General features: G+C 46.3%; 1 protein-coding gene across 1 annotated transcript; it reads left to right on the top strand.

Moving 5' to 3' along the window:
* Positions 1-390: 390 nt before the first annotated feature.
* Positions 391-14,962, top strand: chodl (chondrolectin). Its single transcript, XM_086305577.1, has 8 exons — positions 391-570; positions 2,008-2,183; positions 2,260-2,438; positions 2,531-2,688; positions 2,787-2,828; positions 11,225-11,308; positions 11,382-11,478; positions 13,947-14,962. The coding sequence occupies exons 1-8, from the start codon at positions 474-476 to the stop codon at positions 14,026-14,028; spliced, it is 915 nt and encodes a 304-aa protein (XP_086161703.1). The 5' UTR covers positions 391-473; the 3' UTR covers positions 14,029-14,962.
* Positions 14,963-19,931: the final 4,969 nt, after the last annotated feature.

Raw genomic sequence — 19,931 nt, 5'->3', positions numbered from 1 at the left:
TCCTGCTCGGGGATCAATGGAGGAAGCGGCGAGCTCAAGTGATGCTCATAACTGCACATTTCATCTATTGATCAGCTGCTCTGTTGGAGCCAATCAGCTGAGGCTCTGAGTAAATGAATTAAACGTGTGTGTGTGTGTGTGTGTGTGTGTGTGTGTGTGTGTGTGTGTGTGTGTGTGTGTGTGTGTGTGTGTGTGTGTGTGTGCGTGTATGTGTATGTGTGTGTGTGGTCCCCCGGGCTTTATTGAAGGAGGAGGTTACAGCTGTGGCTCAGTGGGCAGGATCGATGGAGGAGGAGGAGACAGGCGCTCCTCTGCCTCCCGCTTCACTTCAGAGTACAGAGACAGGAGAGGAAACATGGGCACCAGGAGCACGCTGACCAGAGGCAGGCTTTTATTTTGAAACGTCTCTGGAACAGCTCTCCACAGAAACACTTTTATTTTGTAGATTTAATTTCATATTTAAAGAAATAAAGATGACCTGCTCAAGGATCGTGATAATTAACCGACTGATGCTCGGGGTCGTTGTGGCGATGGGGATGGTCCAGGTGGAGGCAGCACGGGTGGTGAGCGGTGAGTACTGCAGTAATCCAATTACTTTTTAAACAGTGTGGCTCTTTTGAGGCGTGAAAAGTTTCCATGTTACAGAAACCTCAGTGTTGCAGCTCGCAGCGGCGCAGGCAGCAGCTCATCCTGCTGCACTTCATGTTTTCCACTCTGAAGGAAAACCAGCAGCACTGGTTTAAGTGGAAATACAGTTAAACCAGTGAAAAGAACCATTAATGTAGTGAGATATGTGACGTGTTCCCAGAGAGTCATTCACTGAAATCTGTCAGCCTTACAGGGATGCTCGTCCACCAAAGTACAGCCACATGTGTGTGGTGTGTGTGTCTGTGTACACGTCTGTGTATATGTGTGCATACCTGTGTGTATAAATGTGTGTCTACGTGTGTGTATAAATCTGTGTATATGTGTCTGTGTGTATGTGTGTTTATATGTATGTGTCTTTATACGTGTACGCATGTGTGTATACGTGTGTGTATACGTGTGTGCGTGTGTGTGTCTGTGGCTTTGATCACATTAAAGAATTTCTGACCTGTGCAAACATCATCTGACTGTGATCAGAGAAATGAAAGAGCTTTGTTCTTCTGTCAGGGTGAAACGTGACACCTGATCGAAGTGAGGATCGAGTCACACAAACCACTGCGAGTATTCAAACCATCGCCTTCATGGCAATGATGACACGCGGCCATCAGCTCAGATGCCTTCAACAGATTCGATAAAATAAACTTCACTTTGTGTCATATTTGTTGTCTGTTTGAGTCCTAGCTGATTTTCTGTAGACACTCACTACGACTGCTTCGTGTGTACATCTGGAGCTCCTGCAGATGTCAGAATACAGATGCAGCAGACAGATTGAGGAGGGGATAGGAGGCAGCCGCCCACAGCCGGGCGTGCTCGTACACACTCTTATGTGCGTTCTTGAAGCCGATGTTTTCAAGGTTTAGTAAAAATTTTAAAAAAAAGATGGGAGGTGAAGCAGAGTGCAGACTGAAGGTTCAGGGGACAGAGGAGGGGCAATGTGGGATTTGCAGGCCTACCACTGGGTGGTGTGTCTGGTGTAAGGTTTGCAGGTTTGTAATGGGTCATGTGGCCAGCTGATGTTTCAGAGATCTGTTCGATTTATCAGGGGAGCAGCTAAAATACCTGAACCACAGGCAGCAGGAACGGGTGGAGGAACAGTGGGTGGAGGGATGGGTGGAGGGCGGGCTGACAGCAGACAGATATATATGGAGCTCTTTAGTGGCTTTAACAGTAAAGTGATGATGGTGCAGAAGACACTCCAGCTAATCACTTAAAGTAGTGAAGTGTGTGTGTGTGTGCGCAACAGTGATTAACACACTGTTGTGCGCACACACACACACACACACACACACACACACACACACACACACACACACTCAGTGCTGCTCTGATGCATCTTCCTGTGGGCGGGGCTCCATGTCTCAGGTCAGACAGTGTGTGTGGGCGGGGCCGAGCGTCCCTGCTATAAGATGGCGTACTTCCATGACGTGTCGAGCCGCGTCGCCTTCAGCGAGGCGCGTCAGGCCTGCGAGATGGACAGAGGAGCGCTTCTCAGCATCGAGAGCTCGACGGAACAGCGAGACATCGAGCACCTGCTGCAGGTGAGACCCACACCTGGTTCTCTCTAGACCCTCCCCTCCTTTTTCTGTGACCCTTTCTCCTTGTTTTTGTTTCCAGGAGCTGCGTTCAGGTGCGGTGGACAGGGCAGGAGGGGGCGGGGGCATAGCTGACGGGGACTTCTGGATCGGCCTGACTCGGGTGGAGGGAGTGGATCAGACTCAGTCGGAGCTCAGCAATGCCTTAACTTCCTGTCCGCAGCTCTACCAGTGGACCGACGGCAGCGTGGCCTCCTTCAGGTGAGCGTGATGTCAGAGCTGTGTCAGGTGACTCCCGGCATGTTTTACTAAAGGGGGTGGGTTGGGCTTAACCAACTGTGCTGATGATGCAGGAACTGGTACTTCGATGAACCATCCTGTGGAGGTGAGGCCTGCGTTGTCATGTACCATCAGCCAACTGCGCCTTCTGGTCTGGGCGGGGCTTATCTCTACCAATGGAACGACGACCGGTGCAACATGAAACACAACTTCATCTGCAAATACAACCCAGGTGCCATCAGCCAGTCAGCTTCAATCATAGATAAGCAGCCCTGGTGTTGTCAGCCAATCAGCTTCACTCACTCAGGTTCTTTACTTCCTGTCTTTCAGAGAGCCATCTGGTGAATGACACACCTGGTGGGCAGGATACAGGTAAGGAGGAAGGTCCATATAAGATCATAGAGGCAGGTGGAGCCATAGGTGGGACTCACCTGCAGCTCTGTATTAAGGCACATGTAGCCCAGTGGCAAACAGATGGAATTAGAGACTGTTTATTGTAATTATTATTAAAGGTGTTTTATTTTGTTCAGTTAAAAGCACTCATGATTGGAGAGAGACTCTAAAGAAAAAATCCAAATTATTTTGTATGGAATTGCATTATTTGTGTTATTTATTTATTTATTTAGTTTCTCAAAGGTTATTTTTTGACCTGGATACAAATGCAGTCCAACCAATGGGATTGTTTGTCCCGCCTTGTTTTTCATGTTTGGTTGCGCTGCTAAGGCTGCTTAGACCACACGCGCCATAGCAGTACCTGTGGGGAAAACGTGGTAGCTGTTGAAACAGCGAAGCTGTTGGTGTCTGCTTGATTAGCCGCCAGATTTGGATAGCCGAAGCTAGTTTTATGAATACGAAGTGCTTTGCACTGGTCAGGTTTTTTGAGTTGGAGAAAGGAGCCGAGACTCCTCGGAGAACATTGGATTACAGACTTTGTGGAAATCCGCAGAAGAGGAATAATTTTCCATTGCAATGGATGGCGAGCCACAGCCCATTTGGAATTGAATCTTGAAGTCTGGTTGCCTGAACTGTGGTAGGACAAAACAGTGCAAACCATACATCGATCGTGGACTGAACTCACACCAATAACTCACCAGATCACCAAACAGGCCTGATCTGGATCCTATTGACACTTTAAAAGACCCGGGTCTAACATTCTTTTCTTTTTTATTTTGGGTATCTGTGCGCGCACACACAATTTTGGTTGTTATTGTAAAGGCAATACAGTGCACAAATTTCAAATACAGTTGAACTATTGCTTCATCATTTGCAGTTGTGTTTTCATTGTGGTTACCCATCCTCTGGGCTCCTGTCGTTCCTGAAATCTTCTGATTTGCCCATTGTTTATATATTTTGTTACATACTGGTTACAGTGTAAAAGTGGCGAGCCAGCCAGGAGCCTTGAATTAATGGGTGACGATAGTGAAGCATATTTTGTGTGATTGAGCTTTTGGTAAGACCGTCTGTCGCACCAAAAGATGGATTTTGTTGAAAAATTAGGTATTAAGGTCCCAAATGCTGTCATAGTGCGTGGGGTAACAGGATCAGAAAAGGATGAAGAGATTTTTGAGTTCTTAAAGCAGTACGGCTCTATTAGTAGGGTCCTCACCATTGATGATCAAGTATCTGAATTCAACAAGGATCAGATAGTGGAGTATAACTCAGGAGTAGCAGTGCAAACATTAGGACCCTTGTTGCCCTATGTCCACCCCTCAGCTGCCAATCCTGATGTAGTATTTTCTGTACATGCTTTGACAGATGTTTATTCCCAGAGAGTTGGGGGGAGTGTCACAGATACTTACCTGAGTGAACTGCGAGGAATAGCCAAGCTAAGTGGGAAAGATTTTGAAGAGGTACTGAGAGAGGTGATGACAAAAATTGAAAAGTCTGTGGGTGTCGCCGAAGAAAGTGTTGCACTCAGTACTGAGGTTGAAATAGAGGAAGTTGATCATACTGACAGGCCCAGCCAGACCCCTGCTACTTTTATTGAATCAGCTGGTATTTCAGTCTGTCCTAAGCTTGGCCACGCTGATGATGAATATCGCACACCGACTTTAAGCTCTGGAACCAAGAGATCCCTGACTCTAAATCCTGGTGAGCTTAACCCACCAGACGTACAGAGAATTGTGGTTGAACACATTGTAAAGAGTGATGATAAGATGTCACGTACCCATTCCACCTTGAGACTGAGAGCTTTTTCTGGGAAGATTCCCCGGCCATATAATGAAGCTGATTATGATACTTGGCGCTCTCATGTTGATTTAATGATGGAGGACACTTCTGTTTCTGACTTGGAGAAGACTCATAAAATTCTCGAGAGCCTCCTCATTCCTGCTTCAGATGTAGTTCGACATCTTGGACCTGAAGCGCCACCATCTACCTACCTGCAATTATTGGAATCTGCCTTTGGCACAGTTGAGGATGGGGAGGAATTGTTGGTGAGGTTCATGAACACGTTGCAAGATCCTGGAGAAAAACCCTCAGCTTACCTGCATCGCCTGCAGGTGGCATTGAACCGTACTGTACGCAGGGGAGGTGTACAGCCACAAGAGGTCGACAAACACCTCCTGAAACAATTTTACAGGGGTTGTTGGAATCATGACTTGCTTGCTGTCTTGCAGCTAGAACTTAAGGATCGACAACCCCCATCACTCGCTGAGCTTTTGTTGCTGCTGCGTACTGCAGAAAATAGGCAAGAAACAAAAACTAGTAGAATGAAACGGCACCTTGGTACTACCAAACCTAAGGTTGTCTCCCATAGACAGAGTGTTCAGGAAACAAGCGAAACACAAGCTGAATCTGAATCAAGTGACCTAAGTAAGTTAAAGAAGCAAGTTGCTGACTTGAAGAGTCAATTGACAGCACTCATGAAACAAAGAAAACCCACTGCTTCTAAGAAAGAACACATGCAGAAAGATGAAACTAAAAAACCTGACCATGCAAAGACTGAACCAGGGCCCCCTCCACACAGCGCTTTAACTGTAAAGCCAAAACCGTGGTACTGTTTCCGTTGTGGGGAGGATGGTCATATTGTGGCCACCTGTGAGTCAGATCCAAATCCTGCCCTGGTAGCTGCTAAAAGAAAGGAACTGAGAATCCGTCAGCAGTTATGGGAAAGCCAACACCGAAACACACCTTCGTTAAACTGAATTCAGTCCCTGTCGTGGGACAGATGGGGACTGCAACGGGTCAAACACGTCCCGCTGATAAGAAGCCTAAAGTGACCACTAAGAAGGGTGCCATGTTAACATTGAATGCTGAGCGTGGTAATTTCAAATTACCCAAAGGTTTAATAGGGGCGAAAACTACAGCACAGGTTCAAATAGAGGGCAATTGTGTTAGCTGCTTAATGGATACAGGCTCTCAAGTCACCACTGTTCCCCAGTCGTTTTACAATCAGAACCTGTCACAACATGAGATCCGGCCTCTCTTTGAGCTTTTGGAGGTTGAAGGAGCCAATGGCCAATCTGTGCCTTATCTAGGCTACATTGAGATTAATGTTGTATTCCCCAAAGAGTTTTTAGGTGCTGAGGTTGAAGTCCCCACACTAGCATTGGTGGTTCCAGATGTTCGTACAGTCCCCCAGCCACTAGTTTTGATAGGTACTAACACACTAGATCTACTTTACGAACTCCATCGTGATACCTGTCCTGAAGAGTATGAACCATCACAATATGGTTACAAAGCAGTGCTAAAGATTTTGGGGCTGCGACACAGGCAGTGCAAGGATAACCGCCTTGGTCTGGTCACCTCGCTCGGAAAAGACCCCCAGCTAGTTCCAGCAGGACAAACCGTAGTGTTAGAGGGGTTCATTGATGTAAACAGTCATACCACTGAGAAATCTGTCCTCTTAGAACATCCCTCCTTGTCAGCACTGCCAGGTGGGGTGTTAGTTAAACCTTGCCTCATTGACTTGCCCCAGAAAGCGCCATATAAAGTGCCAGTCGTAATGACTAATGAGCTGGATCATGATGTTGTTATTCCCCAGAAGTGTGTGATTGGGGAAATCAGTGCATTTCATCGTGTTCTCTCACATGAGCATTGTGTGGTGACACCAGATTCTAGCACCAAGCAGAAGCTAGGCCTCAACTTCAACTTCGAGGATTCACCCATAAGTGCTGAGTGGAGAGAGAGAGTAACACAAAAACTTGCCAATATGCCGGAGGTCTTCGCGCAAAATGACATTGACTTTGGGAGAACTAATCAGGTAAAACACCAAATCAAGCTATCTGATGAGACTCCATTTAAGCACAGGGCACGCCCCATACACCCAAATGATCTGGAAGCTGTCCGAAAGCACTTGCTAGAACTTCAACAGGCAGGTGTGATCAGGGAGTCCACATCACCCTTCTCTTCTCCCATAGTGGTGGTGAGGAAGAAGAATGGGGATGTGCGTCTCTGTGTTGATTACAGGAAGCTCAATCTGCAAACAGTGAAGGATGCTTATGCACTCCCAAACTTGGAGGAGACTTTCTCCACGCTGACTGGTTCCCAGTGGTTTTCTGTCCTCGACTTAAAATCTGGTTACTACCAGATTGAGGTTGAAGAGGCTGACAAACCGAAGACAGCTTTCGTTTGTCCCATTGGATTTTGGGAGTTTAACCGTATGCCGCAGGGCATTACGAACGCTCCAAGCACATTTCAGCGTCTCATGGAGAAATGCATGGGGGATATGAACCTGAAGGAGGTTCTTGTCTTCCTTGATGACATCATTGTTTTCTCTAAAACGCTGGAAGAACATGAGACCCGACTGATCAAAGTTCTCAACCGTCTGAAAGAGTACGGGTTGAAATTATCCCCTGAGAAATGTAAATTTTTTCAGACATCAGTGAGGTACTTGGGACATGTTGTGTCTCGTAATGGGGTGGAGACTGACCCTGAAAAAGTGAAGGTTCTGCAAACTTGGCCAGTGCCTACTGATCTGAAAGAACTGAGGTCTTTTCTTGGTTTTGCAGGGTATTACAGACGCTTCATTAAAAGCTATTCTAACCTAGTGAAGCCCCTCACCAATCTGACCTCAGGTTACCCACCCCTTCGCAAAGGTACCAAGCCCAAAGCTAACACTCCTCAGTATCATGATCCGAAAAAACCCTTTGGTGAGCGATGGACTCCAGAGTGTGAACAAGCTTTCCGAGCGATCATTGAAAAGCTAACTACTGCTCCGATCTTGGGTTTTGCTGACCCCAAGTTGCCCTACACTCTCCATACGGATGCCAGCACTATGGGGTTGGGTGCTGCTTTGTATCAGGAGCAGGAGGGGCAGATGAGAGTAATAGCATATGCTAGCCGAGGTTTGTCCAAGAGTGAGTCTCGCTACCCTGCCCACAAACTAGAGTTTTTAGCTCTAAAGTGGGCAGTTACAGAAAAATTTTCTGATTACCTCTATGGTAGCCAATTCATGGTTGTAACTGACAGCAATCCCTTAACATATGTTCTGTCTACAGCCAAGTTGGATGCAATGAGCTATCGTTGGCTAGCAGCACTCTCCACGTTTAACTTCCAGCTTCAGTACAGAGCTGGAAAGTTAAATTCTGATGCAGACGGTCTTTCAAGACGACCACATGGAGAACTGCTCAATGACACCGTTTCACAAAAAGAGCAGGAACGTATACAGCGGTTCACTGAAACACATCTGTCTGGTCAAGGAGTCACTCTTGGCCCAGACGTGGTCCCAGCTATCTGTGAGAGGCACCTCATTGGCTGTAGCCCAAGTGAAAACAAAGAGATGGATTGTGCTTTCACCCTGGTAGACTCTTTGGCCATGTCTGTATCTGCTATACCAGATGAGTTTGTGAATGAAGATCAGTGTGGTGGGTTACCAGTTATTCCCCATATGCCAGTAGAGCAGCTAAGGGCAGAACAACGAGCTGACCCGTGTTTGAGGGAAATTATAGCTCAACTCGAGACTGGGGACAAGGTTCCACCCACCGTTAGAAAGCAACTGCCCGATATTCCCTTACTAATCAGAGAATTCAGTCGCCTTGAGCTACACAATCAAATACTGTACCGAACACGACAAGATGGAGGTTGTGTAACCTGGCAACTTGTTCTTCCAGAGCAGTTTCGAGACACAGTCCTCCATAGCCTCCATGATGATATGGGCCACTTAGGGATTGAACGCACTCTCGACCTGGTGAGAACAAGGTTTTACTGGCCAAGGATGGCTGCAGATGTTGAGAAAAAGGTTAAAACCTGTGATCGCTGTGTTCTGAGAAAATCCCTTCCTGAAAAAGCTGCTCCTTTGGTCACCATAAAGTCCACCAGACCTCTTGAGCTTGTTTGTATGGACTTTTTGTCCATTGAGCCTGATAGGAGCAATATTAAGGACGTCCTCGTACTTACAGACCACTTTACTAAGTATGCCATTGCCGTCCCAACTCACAATCAGAAAGCTCAAACAGTTGCCAAGTGCCTGTGGGATAATTTCATTGTCCATTACGGCATTCCTGAACGTTTGCATAGTGACCAAGGGCCTGACTTTGAGTCACACATCATCAAAGAACTATGCAACATCCTGGGTGTTCACAAGATTCGTACTACGCCCTACCATCCTAGGGGAAACCCTGTAGAGCGTTTTAATAGGACGCTGTTGAGCATGCTTGGCACATTGGAAAACAAGGACAAATCACAGTGGCATAGCTTTGTGAAACCATTGGTTCATGCGTACAATTGTACAAAGAACGACGTTACAGGGTACTCACCTTATGAATTAATGTATGGCCGTAAACCCAGATTGCCCATTGACCTGGCTTTTGGTCTTCCCCTCAGAGACGACGGCTACAAGTCACATTCGCAATATGTGCAAAGTTTGAAGTCACGTCTGGAAGAGAGTTACAGGATCGCGGCACAAAACGCAGCAAAAATTGCTGACAAGAATAAGACCAGATTTGACTTGCGTGTAACCGCTTCTAAATTGGAAGAAGGAGACAGAGTTTTAGTGCGTGCTGTACGCCTAAGAGGGAAACATAAGCTTGCTGATAAGTGGGAGTCAGATGTTTATGTGGTGGTAAAGCAGGCGGGAGATCTCCCAGTTTACACAATAAAACCTGAGAACAGAGACGCTCCTTGGCGAACTGTCCATCGAGATCTCCTACTCCCTTGTGGTTTTGTCACACCCACTAAGGAGAAGCCTGTTATGACAAACTCCACACGCAAGCCTGTAACATGGCAATCAGCTAAACAGTATGATGAGACTGAACCTTCTGAGACAGATGAGGATACCGTTTGGTTTCGTGAGAGGCGTCCCAGAGAAACCATTCGATTCACCACATTGTACGAGATTCCAAAATCATCCCCTGACACCGATGATGGTGAGGCAGCACAGATAAATTTAACTGAAGACTGCTTAGCTGTTAATGATACGGTAGTCAGAGAAGACTTGTCTCATGGAAATGCAGAAATCATTTTGGAGGATACTGCCTTGGATGCCGTGAGTGAAAAACGCTCAGCTGCTGATGTACCTGGAAGTGGAAATGACTTAGCAGACACATCCACCTTTCAGGGAGATGTTCTTCTAAGCAGAGAAGACTCTGACAGTGAGCCTGAGGCCTTTAACAAAGAAGATTCACAACAGAGCGTGGAAGGTGATAAAACGGACACTCTTCGACGTTCAGTGAGGAATAGAGGTCCGCCAGAAAGACTGCAGTACACCCAGTTGGGTAATCCACTGATATCTATTGTGCAATCCTTATTCCAAGGCTTGAGCTTAGCTTTTACTGATGCTTTGCAAGAGAGTAAGGAGGTTGGAACTTACCAGGAGCCACTCTCTCAAGTGGTGAGGTCACAGCCATCTCCCATGCAAAGGGACTTGCATGAATTTAGGAGGGGAGAGTGTAGCCCAGTGGCAAACAGATGGAATTAGAGACTGTTTATTGTAATTATTATTAAAGGTGTTTTATTTTGTTCAGTTAAAAGCACTCATGATTGGAGAGAGACTCTAAAGAAAAAATCCAAATTATTTTGTATGGAATTGCATTATTTGTGTTATTTATTTATTTATTTAGTTTCTCAAAGGTTATTTTTTGACCTGGATACAAATGCAGTCCAACCAATGGGATTGTTTGTCCCGCCTTGTTTTTCATGTTTGGTTGCGCTGCTAAGGCTGCTTAGACCACACGCGCCATAGCAGTACCTGTGGGGAAAACGTGGTAGCTGTTGAAACAGCGAAGCTGTTGGTGTCTGCTTGATTAGCCGCCAGATTTGGATAGCCGAAGCTAGTTTTATGAATACGAAGTGCTTTGCACTGGTCAGGTTTTTTGAGTTGGAGAAAGGAGCCGAGACTCCTCGGAGAACATTGGATTACAGACTTTGTGGAAATCCGCAGAAGAGGAATAATTTTCCATTGCAATGGATGGCGAGCCACAGCCCATTTGGAATTGAATCTTGAAGTCTGGTTGCCTGAACTGTGGTAGGACAAAACAGTGCAAACCATACATCGATCGTGGACTGAACTCACACCAATAACTCACCAGATCACCAAACAGGCCTGATCTGGATCCTATTGACACTTTAAAAGACCCGGGTCTAACATTCTTTTCTTTTTTATTTTGGGTATCTGTGCGCGCACACACAATTTTGGTTGTTATTGTAAAGGCAATACAGTGCACAAATTTCAAATACAGTTGAACTATTGCTTCATCATTTGCAGTTGTGTTTTCATTGTGGTTACCCATCCTCTGGGCTCCTGTCGTTCCTGAAATCTTCTGATTTGCCCATTGTTTATATATTTTGTTACATACTGGTTACACACAGGTGTGTTCTTGTGTCCATAGCAGTGACTGCAGGTGGAGGCGTGGCCACACAGCCTGCAAACAACGAAGACGTTCCACCTCAGGTCACCATGGCCGGAGCTTCAGGTAAGAAGACCTGCGACCTTTGACCTGATCTGGGCTCATGACCTAATGCTCAGGTGGTCTGGTGTCTCTGCAGGTATGCTGCTGCTGTACGTCGTCATCCCCACCATCCCCCTGCTGCTGCTCATCCTGGTGGCTTCTGCCACCTGCTGTTTTCAGATGCTCAGCAGAAGGTAAGACATGCAGAGCAGCTACGAATCCCATCATGGTCCTCTGCCGCTGCAGCGTTTCCTGTATGATTGTAATGAGTCAACTTGTTAACAAGCTGATTTACAGCAGCCGGAGGTGTTCACTCTGAGGGGACGTTTGGTGGGGATATCGAGTCCTGATGCTTTTAGGCAGGAGTCAGGTTTGGTCCTCTGATGCAGTCCTCACAGTGATAGAAAGACCAGCGTGTGTGTGTGTTGCTGGCATCAGTTCAGGAGTCTACAGCAGCAAAAAATCTGCTGACTTGTGTATTTTCGTTGGTTCTGTTCCCACTTTCCTCCACGACCCAGCTGGGTCAACTGAGCTCACCACTCACTCCTTAAAGCTGTCGAATCAGAAGCAGCGAGGCAGCGCTGGCTGACTCCAGTCCTGCCACGGCTTCAGCTGAACCAAAGCAGCTGTTTGCTTGCGGGATGGAGTTCAGTGTTGGAGCCTGATGGGGTCAGAGGTCAAAGGCAGATGATTAGGTGTGATAAATATCGCGCCTCTAACGTGGATCTGTAAATGCTGCAAAGCTCATGATGACCAGAGTCTGCCCCTTGGCAGGTTTCCAGATGTTTTCTATTTAGAGAGTAGGCTTAAAGGGGGAGGAGCTAGAACAGCTTGTTTCAGACAGAGTGTCGGACAAAGAAGGATTATTCTGAACATTTCTGACTTTTTCCCTGCAGCAGGGTAAGCATAGCTCCCTCTTCAGGTGAGACTGTGTGGCATTTTATTCTTTGCCCTAGATCGAGATGACACCTGAAGTCCGGCTTTTACTTAGAGCACGTAAAGGGACGGCTGTGTGTTACAACCAGGAGGACGTCAGCCTGTCTGAGGACAGCTTTTAATGAATATGATGGAAACAAACACACAGAACATGAAGCAGCAGAGTATTCTGAAATAAGGTTTTAGTCCTTTTTAATGGGAGGAAGGTATGGTGTGAAGTGACACGGGATATGTGGAATGTATTACATATTACTTGTTACCTTCATTAAAAGTATGCAGTACTTAATTACGTGTCTGATAAAGTAATTCATTATACTACTCGTGACATTACTTTGTCATTATACTGGAAAATGACGTTTCAAACTGTCTCATAATTACAGTTAACAACATAAACCTGAGGCTACAGCCCCACACACATTAACACATCCCATAATGAGGACACACATGTGATCTTCCACCTTTGCTCTTATGTATGAACACAAATGGTAAATGGCCTGTATTTGTATAGCGCTTTAAATGGCCTGTATTTATATAGCGCTTTACTAGTCCCTAAGGACCCCAAAGCGCTTTACACATCCAGTCATCCACCCATTCACACACAAAGCAAAGATGGAAACCAGCACAAAGCAGTTGTCATTGTGATTAAACTGTAGAAACATGAAAAAGTAGAAAAACAGCCTGACTGCTCATCAGCTTGTTACCTGTTGAAGTTCAGGCTCTGGCTACTGGACTGGGGTCTGCATACTCTCAGCTTTAACATCAGTCTGGGTTCTTGGCTAGCTTAGCGTTAGCACATGCTAGCTGTGTCCAAATTCAGAGGCTGCATCCTTCTGAGGACCCGGCGCACACAGACTGCGAAGGCCAGGTCCTCAGGAGGTCAGGTAAGCCAGAAGTAAATTGAATGGTCTAGCCTTCAGACTTGCGTCACCGCTGTCTCGTTGGAGTTTAATAAACTCAGCCGTCTGCTCCTTGCTGTCTAAAGTATAACAGGACACTGGAGTAAATTCTCAACCGTCTCACACTTTTGTTTAATCAGTTTTCTGTTTGACGTTTATTAAGCTGTGTGAAAACTATAATCTCAGCCAAACCAATTTACTCAGGAACAAAACCAAGCAGATATTTGAAGTTTACACAGCTGCATTCTCGCCTAAAAATATGTTAAAAGTTTATTTTGTGACCCAGAAAGAGTAATAAGAGTAATATTAAAACTTTGTAGCGGCCACCATTGTTGTAAACTGGAATTGGCTGAATTCTGGGATATGATGGGCCACGAGGGACACACTCGACCCATCCTTCAAATCTGGGGAAAAGGAGGACGCATTTACGAATCTGGATATCCTTCGTCGGGTCGCTGTGACATAATCGGCCTACAAATGCGGCCTCAGGAGGATGCAGCCCATCAATTTGGACGCCCCTGCTGTCTGGTTAGCTTAGCGTTAGCACATGCTGTCTGTGCAGCTGTGACATTACTGCAATACTGAAAAATGTAATATTATTCTTGTTACACCCAACACTGGTCACTGATCAGAGTAACTGATCAGAATCATTGATCAGAGTCATTGATCAGTTCCTGATGGTGGTTGCTGCCTGTGTCGGTCAGACTGAACCTTTGGCTCCTCTTTGCTTTCCTGCAGTTTGAGATGGTTAATATGTGACTTTCACTCGACTCTTTCCATGACAGCGGCCGTTCTAGTGACGATGTCAACATATCTCTCTCTCCACCTAGTGATTCCCGAACCAAGACGCCTGGCGACCAATCAAATCTGTGGATTTCCGGGTCACCCAAAGCTGACAGCATGGAGGTCTGACATCACAGGACAGTGTCAGCAGGGCAGAGGGAGGACATCACTCTACGGTCAAACCAATCAATCATCTTCATCGCAGGGTGTTTACGGACAGGCGGCAATGTCATCACAGAGACTTCTTCTTCTGTACTTCTTATTCCAGTTTCCTTTCTCTCGTTTTATCAACCGTCCCTTTGCTCTTCTTCAATCTCCCCCACTTCCTCCTCGTTTCTTTTTTGCTCCCCTCTTCTTTGTCCTCCTTGATTACTCCTTTTCTTCCCTCCCTGCTCCTCCTCTTGTTACTGTCAGCCAGACGCTCCATGTTTAATTAAACGAGTAAATTGGGTGAAGTTAATGCGTCCCTCGGGAGGTGGAGTCACAGCAGAGGTGCGTTTGATTTCACAGAGAGCTGATGAAGCAGATGCTCCACGGAGACGGGGGGTGTTAACAGACCAGTTAATAACTGAGGAGAGTTAGAGGGTCGGAAAAGTTTTCAAGAAAATAAAATAAGGGTGGAGCTTGAAGCTGAATGAGTCCCTCTGAGGATCGCGTCCTCGGATCACTGATTGGTTATTCAGACTTCAGATGTGAGGGATCAAAAACTAATAATACTCATGTTTGTAAAATGCTCTCTTCCTGAATATCAGCTCACCTGGATCAGCCTCAGGCTCCGCACATGTTGTCCTCTGGCAGTTTTTATGGTCATGATTGGGCAAGTGGCGTCCCGAGGCGTAACAACCGCTGTAACTCAGGTGTGGAGATGAGTTTCAGGAGGGCCACCTAATACTCCGCCTTAAGTCAAAACACACCTGAGCTGTGGATCAGAAACACAGCTGTCAATCAGTGTGACGGTGCTGCTGAGGATGACGTAATTGACTGATCAACAGCTTCAGTTTAAAACACGAACACTCGTCAGAGCCCTGGAGGACGTTTCACCTCTCATCTGAGAAGCTTCTTCAGTTCTAAGGTCAAATGTTGGGGAGTCCCAAATTTAAACCTAGTGGGATTTTCCCCCCACAGAGGGACAAAGGACCCCCTGATGATCCTCTAATCGCCTGAGCCAAGGTGTGAAACTGGGTGTGGGTCCCAATCAGCCAGAGTTTCGGGTGTGTTCATTGTGAAACCTGGCCCCACCTTATCATGCGCATTCCTGAGGTCAGATGGCCCAGGATGTGAGTGGGCGTTAAGGCGTCTGGGAAGGATCTCAAAACTGGATTATAGATGGCAGAGAGTTGGTGTCGTAAACCCCCGCCTCTGTTCAAAGATGGTCGCTCACAGTGGACATAGATGCTTCTTTCACTCCTCTTTCAAACCATCTGTCCTCTCTGTCCAAAATGTGAACATTGGCATCCTCGAAAGAGTGTCCTTTATCCTTAAGATGCAGATGGACTGCTGAGTCTTGTCCTGTGGAGGTGGCTCTTCTGTGTTGTGCCATGCGCTTGTGAAGTGGTTGTTTGGTCTCTCCGATGTAGAGGTCTGAGCATTCCTCGCTGCACTGTACAGCATACACCACATTGTTAAGTCTGTGTTTTGGCATTTTGTCTTTCAGGTGAACCAGTTTGTGTCTGAGCGTGTTGCTGGGTCTGAAATGCACCGGGATGTCGTGCTTGGAGAAAACTCGCCTGAGTTTCTCTGATACACCGGCTACATGGGGGATGACAATGTTGTTGCGTCTGTCCTTCTTATCCTCCCTCGCTGGTGTCTGGTCTTCTTTTCTGTGCCTCTTTGCTGACTTTAAGAACGCCCATTTAGGATAGCCGCAGGTTTTGAGTGCTTCCTTTACATGTGTGTGTTCCTTCTTTTTCCCTTCAGGCTTAGAGGGAACACGTTCTGCCCGGTGGTGTAGGGTCCTGATTACTCCAAGTTTGTGTTCCAGAGGGTGATGGGAGTCAAAGAGGAGGTACTGGTCCGTGTGTGTGGGCTTCCGGTAAACTTCGATGTTGAGTTTGCCGTTCTCTTCAATGTCCACAGCGCAGTCCAGGAAAGGCAAACAGTCGTCCTTTGTGTCTTCCCTGGTGAACTTGATGTTTTTATCCACAGCGTTGATGTGCGCAGTGAAGGATTCCACTTCTTGTGTTTTGATTTTGACCCAGGTGTCGTCCACATATCTGTACCAGTGGCTGGGTACTCTTCCTTTGAAAGAGCCAAGAGCCTTCCTTTCCACTTCCTCCATGTAAAGGTTGGCTACAATAGGTGACACGGGGGAGCCCATGGCACAGCCATGTTTTTGTCTGTAAAAGCCTTCGTTGTACTTGAAATATGTGGTGGTGAGGCAGAGGTCTAACAGTGTGCAGATCTGATCGGGTGTGAAGTTGGTCCTGTCTTCCAAGGAGCTGTCTTCTTGTAGTCGTTTTCTGACAGTTTCCACGGCCTCCGTGGTGGGTATGCAAGTGAAGAGAGAGACTACATCAAAGGACACCATGGTTTCATCTGGATCCAGGGTAAGTTTCTGGACCTTGTCGGTGAAGTCGGTGGAGTTCTTGATGTGGTGTGGGGTGTTCCCCACGAGAGGAGCAAGGATGGTAGCAAGGTGTTTAGCAATGTTATAAGTGGCTGAGTTTATGCTACTGACTATGGGTCTGAGTGGGACAGCTTCCTTGTGGATTTTAGGAAGTCCGTAAATGCAGGGTATGGCATCCCCTGGGTAAAGGCAGTGATATCTAAGGCGGTCAATGATTTTGTCCTTTTCAAAGTCTTGAAGGCAAGCTATAACTTTCTTTTTGTAGCTGCTTGTGGGGTCTCGCTTTAAGGCTTCATAGATATTGTTGTCACTGAGGAGAGTAGTGATCTTTGTGTGGTAATCTGTAGTGTTTAGGACCACGGTGCATCTTCCCTTATCAGCTGGTAAAACAGTGATGTTGTGGTCTTTGCTCAGGGAAGCGACGGCCTTCTTTTCCTGTATTGTGAGGTTGGACGGAGGGACTTTGGCACTGGAGAGGGTGGCTGAGACTTTCATCCTGATTTGCTCTGCTTCTGTCTGTGATAATGTATTAATCCATATGGCAGATTCTGTGGCTGTGATGAGGTCCACTATGGGCAACTGTTGTGGAGAAATGGCAAAATAGAGTCCTTTGGCTAATACTCTCTCTTAAGGTTCAGTGAGATTCCGGTCTGAAAAGTTCTTTACCCATTTCTCCTGACTGTCTTCAGGTGTGTTTTCTTCTCTGGGTTGTGTAGGTTCAGAATGAGGAGTGTGTGTGTTTTTGAAAGCAAGGTGTGAAATTTCCTGCGTTGTCTTTCTTTTCCTTTAGAGTGTTGGCCTTGTTGAGCCTTGTCCACAAACTTGTAAACCTTTTCTAAGATTGGAGAGGGTAGAAGGATTTCCGGTTCCTGCAGAGTCTGGCTGATCTCGATCTGGAGGGCATCTATAGTGAAATGGACCTGTCTTATCCTTTCACAGGTGGGGCCAGGTTTCACAATGAGCTCACCCGAAACTCTGGCTGATTGGGACCCACACCCAGTTTCACACCTTGGCTCAGGCGATTAGAGGATCATCAGGGGGTCCTTTTGTCCCTCTGTGGGGGGAAACTCCCACTAGGTTTATATCTGGGACTCTCCACCATTTGACCTTAGAACTGAAGAAGCTTCTCAGATGAGAGGTGAAACGTCTTCAAGTAACTTAAAGAAGTCCAGACGCTTTTCTTTGCAAGCTCCTTTGACTATGATGACCTGGATGACTGAGAACCTTCACAGACATATGGCTAATGTGGTTTGGGGGCGGAGCCTGAGGCGGATTGTTTTCACCCTGATACCTGGCTGACGTGTTTGCACATCATTCCTTCTGTGCTTCGGTTTAATGAGGCCTCCGATGCTGCAGCTCCTTCGCCTCATGACATGAACATGACCTGAACGTGTTCTGAGCATGTGCAGAAACCAGACGAGTCTGCTCATGCTCAGAACACGTCACATGTCTGTGTTTGATGGAGCCTCTGCACATTTATGTTCCTGTAATAAATGTGGAGTTTTTCTGTGTTTTTATTGTTGTAATGTCGGTGATTTCAGGTGGTGATCCAAATGTTACTTTAAATACTGTTTGTGTTACACTGTCGCTGCAGCTCAGTCTGTCGTGAGATAGTTTCGCTTTAGCAAGATGTGATTCGGGGCGTGAGAACGTGCTGATCACCTGACCCTGGGACAGGCGAGACCAGCTGAATGGCCTCAGTCTCTGGGTCAGGTGACTTCTCTAACCTGCTGCTGTGTAACACCACCTGTCTGCAATGTGCCAGTAGCTTTGCATCTCACTTTAAACCAAGGCTGTCCAACTCCAGACCTCCAGGGCTGCTGTCCTGCAGGTTTTAGATGTGTCAGCTGATTCAAATGGCTAAATGACCTCCTCAACGTGCCCTGAAGTTCCCTAGCATATCGAGACTCTCCACACCGTTACATATGTAATGGTTTCCCTGGGTCTTTTCCTGTCTCTCACTAATAGAACCAAGGTTACACCATAACCATACGTTCTCCAGAGGCCTGTTAATGAACTTATCATATGATTCAGGTGTGTTGACCCAGGGTGAGAGCTAAAACCTGCAGGACACCGGACCCTGAGGCCTGGAGTTCCCCACCCCGGCTCTATAACCTTGGTTCTGTGATATAACAACAGACCCCGCCTCCTCCGTCAGCTGGAGTCGATACTTCCTGATGTGAAGGTTTCTGCATGTTCTGATTGGTTGGAGAATAAAGTGTCCAGCTGGGTCCATTTTACCTGAATGTGCTGGCGCTCAGCGGTCACAGAGGCTGTATGGATGGCGCCCCCTGCAAGGACACAGCTGAGCTGTGAACCAATCATTGAGCTGTACAACTGTCTGAGATCATGTGAATAAATTTGTACCTGCAGATAATCAGTGGTGATGTTTGACTTCTTTGTGTGCAGCATAGCTGTTTGCTCACAGCTGGACTGAGGTTTCTATTTACACGAGACAACAGGTGCAAAAGTCTTGAGCCACCCCTTATCTCTTTATACAGGTCTTCTGTGGACATTGACTGCTTTTTCCACTCCTGTCCATTACTTGTACCTGACATTGTCACATAGGGCTGTGCGATATGACCAAAATCTCATATCCCGATATAAGACATCTATCGTCCCGATAACTATATAAATCACAAAAATTTAACATTTTCTGTAAATTCTGTGAATCTCGGGCAGCTCGACTTGTGTGAAGTGTTTCCAGCTGCGCGTCGTGTAGCTGGAGTCGAGTGTTTTAACTGATGCATGAAACGATACATTTTTAGACAAAAGTTGTAACGGCGCCGTTTTCTTTGTATTTATTACACGGCGTGCTGCGGGGAAAAGCCTGCTCTAACGTTTGAGTCTAAGGTTTAGTTTTTAGCACCTGGCGTCTTTTTTACTTCTCATCCGTAAACACTCTGCATCTTTCACGTGATTCAGTTTATTTTGAAAAGTCTCAACAGGATCTTGAGCTTTATTGTGAAAGCTTTATGTGGAACATAAACAAGCGGACACGCGATGGTGTTACCGTCGTTGTTGCTAACGACAATGCATAAAAACAGGTGCTTGTCCGTCCGTAGTGTGGTTATATTAAATATAAGAGAAAGAGAGAACTTTAAGAAATTAATAATAACTACAGTGACATCAGAACATGAAAAAATATTGCCGTAAAGTTTATTTTGCAACACCACGAAACAAAAGATAGCGTAAAATGAAACGACAGATGTTTATATATCGTCATCGATATATATCGTTATATCGAACAGCCCTAGTGTGACATGTCTCTGAACTCAATCATTCAAGCATTAAAAGGCTCGTAACGCGAGGGATGAGTGTTGTGTCTGCACAACTGAGCAAAGAGCCAGGTGTATGTTGTTTTTGTCAGCTCTTTGCTCCCAGCAGTCACACAAACACATTTCTTTAACTGACCCTTTAAACTGCCAAAGATAACACAGTTACACTCCTCCTCCACACCGATTGG

Source organism: Aulonocara sp. 'chitande type north' Nkhata Bay, linkage group LG9, assembly GCF_057382095.1.
Source record: "Aulonocara sp. 'chitande type north' Nkhata Bay isolate Kocher_YH1m ecotype deep benthic linkage group LG9, A_spYH_male_GT1.1, whole genome shotgun sequence".
Classification (NCBI taxonomy): domain Eukaryota; kingdom Metazoa; phylum Chordata; class Actinopteri; order Cichliformes; family Cichlidae; genus Aulonocara; species Aulonocara sp. 'chitande type north' Nkhata Bay.
The sequence above is the reverse complement of the archived record's forward strand: the minus strand, read 5'-3'. Positions and strand labels throughout refer to the sequence as shown.